We start from the raw sequence: 7983 nt of genomic DNA on the forward strand, positions 1-7983 counted from the left end.
TGCACTAGCCCCACTTCAGTCTGTGTTCACGCAGCCAACCCCAGTCCTCTCCCTGGGATCCGACTTCCGAAGCCCGAGCCTCAGCTCACAGCCCCCACCCGCCCCGGCGGCTGAGCAGACAAGCCTCTTGGGCTGGTGAGTGCTGGTAGGCACTGATCCTCTGTGTGGGAATCTCTCGCTTTGCCCTCCGCACCCCTGTGGCTGTGCTCTCCTCCATGGCTCCAAAGCTTCCCCCCTCGGCCACCTGCAGTCTCCACCCACGAAGGGGCTTCCTAGTGTGTGGAAACCTTTCCTCCTTCACAGCTCCCTCCCACTGGTGCAGGTCCCATCCCTATTCTTTTGGCTCTGTTTTTTCTGTTTTTCTTTTGCCCTACCCAGGTATGTGGGGAGTTTCTTGCCTTTTGGGAGGTCTGAGGTCTTCTGCCAGTATTCAGTGGGTGTTCTATGGGAGCAGTTCCACGTGTAGATGTATTTCTGATGTATCTGTGGGGAGAAAGGTGACCTCTGTGTCTTACTCTTCTGCCATCTTCTCCTATCCAAAGTAAGTTTACTGAAAGTAAATTTTCACAGATCTCACATGAAAAATATGAAATGAGAGTTCTGCCAAAGTATATATCCAAAAGGAGAATTATTACCCAAACTGTAAATCCACTCCACTGCCCCAAATTAGAATTGCAAGTTCAGATGATTATTATCAAGTCAGTCCTGGTATGCTGAAATCTGAACATCTATTAAAGTGACCTAGGATTGGCTCATGATAATTTCATCTGAGAGAGGCACCAATGGAATGAAGTGTCCAGACGGTAGAATCAAGAAGAGGAAAATTGGCTGAAAGTTCTCAGTCATGTGTGAGGTTGAATGCAAGGTTTCTCAGTAAAAGCCAGAGAAGCAGTATCTTCCATAGTAACATGGGTGGTAGCAGACATATCCGTAGCCACCAGAGCCACAGCCATAGCCCAAGCCACCAAGGCCATAGCCCAGACCGCCATAGTAGTTGCCATAGTAATAGCTCATCTTGTCAATAGTTGAAGATGTAGGTGAGAACAAAGCTTTTGCTTTCAGAATATGAACTTCTCTGCTTCCTTGGGGCCTTTTATACACCCTTGTAGTAGGTGTGACAAACCACAAGCTATCATGCCCTGCATTTCATCAGCTAATTTGCATGAAGACCATGTCATTAACATTGTGTTCATTTATAGGGGAGACCCACACCCATTAATGCTGAAATTCCTTTACTGCTGCCTTATAAATTCCTGAAGGTATATCGTATACTTTTAGCAATAAAAAAAAGAAAAAAATTGCCATACTTCATCTCTGTAACCAAGTGTCATGAGTTTGCATAGCTTGAAAGCCACACATATTATTTAAGCTTGCCTTGAAATAAGAACATCACCCCTCTGCAGACTTGAAGCACAGATGCACAGAGACTCCAGGTCGCCATGAGATCCTACCATTTAATCACCAACATTTTCGTGACGTTTGTTTTGGCAGAGAAATCAAATGTTTAGATAAATACTGCTTTTGCTTTGTTTTACTTTTTTGACAGGATTGATTTTAACATTTGATTGTAAATAATCTTTTCAGGCTAATTTATAGCACTGTCATTCTTACTGGTTTGTATATTTTTATGTGGATATATGGTGTTCACTTTTACGTGCATCAACATTTCTTAAACATGCGATATCTACAACATGTTTTCCAGTAAAAAGTAAGTATGTATATAATTTTTGTGTGTGTACAGCACCTCTGTGTGCCATAGTTAGTGTAACACATGCATTATTTGAGGTCTATAGAATAAAATGTGTATATTGAGGGGTATTTTTAGTATAGTGATATCTAAAATACACTTCTCCTTTGTTAATTAATCACTTATACTGATTTAACTGATTTCCTCAATAGCTCCTAGTCAAATCCTATGTTCAGGAAAAGACACATTAAGAAGTATTTACCTTATACTGCGAAGATCACATAAAACGTCAATAATACAATGTGAAGAGTCAATGATATTTTAAGTTCTAGACAAGGGATTGTAAATGTATAAAAATAATAAATAATGTTACATTCTCATTGAGTCCTGCCTGGCAAAATAGTCCAATAGTTTTTTGGGGTTTTTTTTGGTTTGTTTGTTCCTTTATTGTCATATAAAATATCCAATTACTGTGCTATTTTTGTTAATAAAATGTTTCCACTTCTATCTAGTTTTTGCTGATGGTATAAAGAATGATGATGGTATAAAGACTAATGGTATAAATATGGCTGGAAAGCTCTATTTACCATGGAAAGGATCAGGGTCTTTATGAGACAGAATTATTAGAGGCAAAACACATTAATTTTCATTGGATTGATATTTTTAAAAACATCTGATATTAAAAATCTAGATCCTTTTCTTGACACAATTCCAATATTGATAATAATTGAAAAAGGTAAAGATATATATTTTTTATTAAATAACTCTATGAACATATTGCTAAAGGAAAGCTAATCCTTCTTTACTGTTTTATTGTCCAAGAAGATTGTTTCAATTTAATGCACTATTAAATTGCATTATCAGTATTAAAACCATGTTTATAGATTGTGAATGAACACTGGAATAAGACAAGGATTTCCACAATTACCACTGTTTTTGATCATCTTTATGTGGAGGATGTCAATGCACCTGGAAAAGAAAATAAACTGAGAGATGATATAGTGGAATGTCAATATCATTATAAAATTTATCATATGGACACATTTGGAAAACACAAGAAAATCAAATCAACTACTTTGGGAGTAAAAATTTTATGGAAAGTTATAAAATAAACATTACTCAAAGACTTTCATGCATATGAACAAAGCCTTTTAGAAAGTATAATTGGATGATAGCTTATTCCAATTTCAATGACAATGTCAAATAGAGAAAAGGATTTTTCATGAAATGTGCATGACACTGGTGAAAAACTTTATGGAAGGATATAGAAGACTTGAATGAATGAAGATTTATGCCGTCCATTGTATGAGAAGATAAAATACAGAAACAATCACTATCTTTCCATTTTAATTCATAAAAATAATAGGTTCCTAATCAATATCACAGAGTGATATTTAGTGAACTTTCCAAAATTATCTTAATATTTATCTGAGTAAAGAAGATAGTTTTCCACATTAGAACTTTTTCAGTAGATATAAAAATATGGAAAAGAAAACAACATCATTAGAATTAATAGTTTATGAGAATACAATAAAAAGTCCAATTTATCATTATGCTTATTTCTTAGTGTTTTATTTAGGAATTTTACAAATACAAAGTATTATTCATATAATTGAATTTTGGTCACCTTTTGTGGTATACTTTTTAAGTACAAAAATAACGTTAACTTTACAAAATGCATTTTCATGTTGGTCTATCTGATCTTTGAACATCTAGAAAAAAATACTTTGGAAAGATTTATTGGGAATATTTTTACTTGCTTTCATAATTATTGATCAAATTAAATTGTCCATTCCTTTTTGAAGTATTTATGGAATAAAACATGACTGTTATTCAGATATTTTCAATTTCTTAACATGCAACCTGAATGCTGTTGTACTATTATTTGAAGGGAAAAAATCCCTCCTGTTGCTATGTTATATCTTCTTGCTCATGTTTAATTTCATTACACAAGAAACACACACACACACAGACACAACATTTACATCATGAGGTTTTTTTCCTATTTTCTTTTTTTTTTTTTCACACACACACACACTGTATTTTATTTTTACAAGAGATAAATAGACTGACATCAAGCATTGTACATGGATGACCACAACAAAAGCAACAATGATTGCAATTACCAAACATGAAACACACTCACACTATGTCATAATATTGACATTCAGTCCAGTAATCCTCCACTGTAGCAGCTCTTTTACTTTGCAGTGAAAATTGATTTGTATATTCTTTGCCTCTGAGTCCTTGTGGGATTTTTTTTTTTTAATTCAAACAGAAAGTCACAAAAATTATACTCATCCTCATCAGTTCACTCAGTCCCATGTAATTAATTTTTTTTTCATCTTTATCTTTTGTTAGCACTTTTATGAGTTCATCAGTTTTTCATTAGAGTTCTGAAAATGCTTATTCATTCAGTTCAGCAGTACAGTCAGTTACCAGAAACCTGTACTTGTCAGAGTCTTTTCCATGAATTTCTTGATTTTCCTATTTTCTTGATTTTTCCAAACTACTGATCAATTTATTACCCCTACAAATCTTCTTTATTCTAATTTTTTAGCATTTGCTTTGATTTTTATTATTTCTTCTTACATATTTTGTAATTGCCTTTTTAGCCTTTTCCTAACTTTTGAACTATACAAATATGTCTTGCTAAATCCTGAACATTTAAAGATCTGCATATGTTTCATTTTATATATTGAGATACAAATTTAGATTTTCATAGGCAGGTATCATTTTCTAAATGTTTTATTCTCTTATCGGTTTTTTTAACACATTATTTAATTAAAGTACATATTTCAGTAAAGTTTTTGTTAAGTTAATCTGTAGTTTTCTAGCATCATGAGTTGACAATACAAGCACAATTTATTATTTTTGTAAATTATTGAGCTTTTTCTGAAACATAGAATATGCTTACTGTTTTTCTAAATATTCAACAAATATGTTAAAAAGAACCTGTAATTAAGAGCATTACTATTTTTCAATAGCATAAATTGTATTTGTCATTTCATCTATGTCAATTAGTTTTCTATACATAATCTTTCCTAAATTTATAGTTTTATGATAAATTATCTAACACCAGTTATGTTTCTCTTAAATTTGCTTATTTCTAATATTTCCCTTCCTATTATTTCAAGCTCTATTATTTGGCTCACTGTTGACTATAGCTGTTGTAACTTTATTACCAATTGTAATCTTATCAATGTGTAGTAATACATTTGGACTATGTAATACTTTTCATTTATACTTTATTTCATAAGACTTTTGCTGCACTTGTTTTCATTCTGTTTTGCCTTTTATAGTTCTGGCTATGTTTTCTTTAATATATAGTTACCTTTTTTGTGTTTAAAGCAGATGATCACTACTGCCACCTAGTGGCAGTATACTCCAAATTTGCTAGAAATATTACCGATTAGATAAATACTATGTTTGGAACAATAAAGTAATAATACCTTAGACAGTGTCATAAAGTTCTGGAGGTTATGTATCCTTCAATGTACCAAACCACTGAAAATTGTGAATATTATTGTCACAAAAAAAAGTATATGAACACAGCATTTTAAATATAGTTGCAAGAGATGTATGGACAGACAGCCAGTAACGAACTCGAGGCACATGAAGTTAATAAAAGCTGAGTTAGATGATTTCATAGGCCACACATCTTATAGCCTAGTGTGGGACAGTCAAATTTCTAAATTATTGAGATATTGAAGAATTTCTTTAACTAATAAAAACATTAATCTTACTATTTCCAATTTCCCTTCACCCATAGAAAAAAAGGAAGATAGTAATTCTCCTACATAGTGTAGCAGTCAATTTTTTGAATTACATAATTACTTACAGAAAGGGGTAAGTAGATCAACCATTTGAAAACCAAAGTCATGATTATTAGAAGGGAAATTTATCTCATTTTTTGACAAGCTTCATACTGGAGTCTTATTATAATAATAAAGGAAAGTCTTGACTAGTTTCCTAGGCATAGAGTGCAAACAGTTCACCTAGCAGAGTCAAAGTATTCACTTTGATATGATTTGATAGGGGCTCTCAAAGCTTTAGTGAGGTTCTCTGGTATGTCAGAGTTACATTGAGGGACACAAGTATTCTTCAAGGCAAAGGTGACCTTAATATGGGACTTCAAGTACTTCTAGTCACATTAGGATGATTAAATACACTGTATAATGAATTTATTAAGTTATCTTAGTTTTATGTCATTAAACATTCAGTTTATGTAACTCCCTGTGTTCTGATTCTTGACCCAGAACACAGCTTTTTGATTATGTTCAGTCTTACCATTCCTTACAGGAAAAGAGTAAGCTGATTATATTGGGTTTAAGTCTTTTGGCCATTCTAACAGTGATTTCTCAGGGTAAATTAACAAATTGGCTTCTCATTATGATTCCATTCCCCATATAAAATAGAGGTGATGTGGAGATAAAATGGGTTTTTGGTATTTCCATTTCCCTGTAACAGTAATTGGTCTCTGTAAATTCATAAAATAATCAGATTATAATTCAGATTTCCATGTAGGTTAAGTATGAGGAGAATTCTCAAATCAAGCACACTTAAGTATTACATTTCCAGCAACAATTATTTCTTTTCATATATGAATGGGTTGGCTATATGTTTTATAGATGACCCACCTGAACTTGTTAATGTTCGTCGGCCCCTGAGAAATGGATTTATTCTCAATATAGTAACTGCACCAAACGATCTAACTGAGCCTATAAGCTGAAGAGCTAGACTTTGAAGAGAGATAAATTTATCAGGACAATTAATGTTTTCCTAGGAGACTTCTGGTGATTTGACTTTTTTTCTTTGGGAGAGTCTACATACTTCTCTCTGTCCTCTGTGAGCTAAGAAGAATCAATTACATAATGAAATTATTTTTGTTAACATATACCTGGGAATAGACCCCTTACCTCTTGTACTCCGGAAACTTTGACCCAGCCCATTTTTAATGAATTTATTAAGCAGTATTCTGGGCTGCCCTAGACAGATGAGCATGAAGACATGTATGATCCATTACTGCAATGGCCCTCGTGCATGCCTCATGGAGGCAGCCCACTACCTCATCTTCTTGGTAACTACAGATTGTTTCTGCTCCTATTATTACAGGTTTTTCCTGTGATGTATTAGTAGGTAAATGTTGTATTTAGCTATGCAACTGATGTCTTCACTTAATTGATGAAGTTTATTTTGTCTCTCTTTACCATTTTTTAACCCATAAACTATCCGTCAGGACTACCTCACCTTTTATTTTAAATGTTTGAAATTTATGCTTATATTCTATTACTTAGATGTTTACACTGTAACCAACACAATTTCTCCCAAGTCAGTATCCTGGCAGCCTGAGATGGTTCTCATATAAACAGTAATATAAAAGTAGAATATAAACTGAATTGGCAACATGGGTGCAGTTGTCAATTTTGGTTTTTCTTTAGATCTTTCCTAAAAGATCAAAAAACAGATTGATCCAAAGTCTACATATTGAAGTATCATGAATGTAATCCTCATATTCTTAAATAAAGGAAAAAAAAAACCTATAACAGGTGACAGTGACTTTCATAAAATTCTACTGTTAACATAGCTAACTGTTGAACCACGTGGCTTTCCACTCAACCAGAACAAAAATAGAATTCCTGAATTCCTGGTACTCTTCCAGAAATTTCACCTAGAATCAGTGGGATAAAATAGTTGTCGGAACTTAGTGAGATGTTTAAAAAATAATAATAAATAAATAAATAAATATCACAAAAAGTAAAAATAAAATAAAAGTAAATAAATAGATCGAGAGCACACAACTAAAAGACAGACCCTACCAGGGTCCTGGGCTACCCAGATATGTAAATGTGAACAGACCAAAGAGTTGTAGTAGACAGATGAAGATGTCAAAATTCTTCCAATGAGAACTGAGGTCAACCCTCCAACATGAAATAATACAAAATTAGTAAATTATGGTAGCTTTAAATTCATTCATTCTCACATTTATTCATTCAACAAATATATATTGTGCATAAACTATAAGGTCTTGCTTGAAGCTTGGGGGATCATTTTATGGAAAAGAAATCAGGAGACAAAAGTCCCTGTCCTCAAGGAGCATACATCCTTCTAGGTGAGAACAAATATACCAGATGATGATGAATTATATAAAGGAAAAAGTTGTACAGAAGGGGCTTAGAGAGTGCAGCAAGGAAGTTGAAGTTTTCAGTAGAGCAGTCAGGGAAGTCTCACAGGGAGGAAATTTTGAGACAACTGTCAGAGAATGTGAGGAAGCAAACTGTGCTGATATTTGAGAA

General features: G+C 33.4%; 1 protein-coding gene across 1 annotated transcript; it reads right to left on the reverse strand.

The window, feature by feature from the left end:
- Nucleotides 1-870: 870 nt before the first annotated feature.
- Nucleotides 871-1014, reverse strand: LOC137766096 (keratin-associated protein 19-9b-like). Its single transcript, XM_068545813.1, has one exon. It carries the CDS (start codon nucleotides 1012-1014, stop codon nucleotides 871-873), a length of 144 nt encoding a protein of 47 aa, XP_068401914.1.
- Nucleotides 1015-7983: the final 6969 nt, after the last annotated feature.

This window comes from Eschrichtius robustus, chromosome 6 (assembly GCF_028021215.1).
Source record: "Eschrichtius robustus isolate mEscRob2 chromosome 6, mEscRob2.pri, whole genome shotgun sequence".
Classification (NCBI taxonomy): Eukaryota; Metazoa; Chordata; class Mammalia; order Artiodactyla; family Eschrichtiidae; genus Eschrichtius; species Eschrichtius robustus.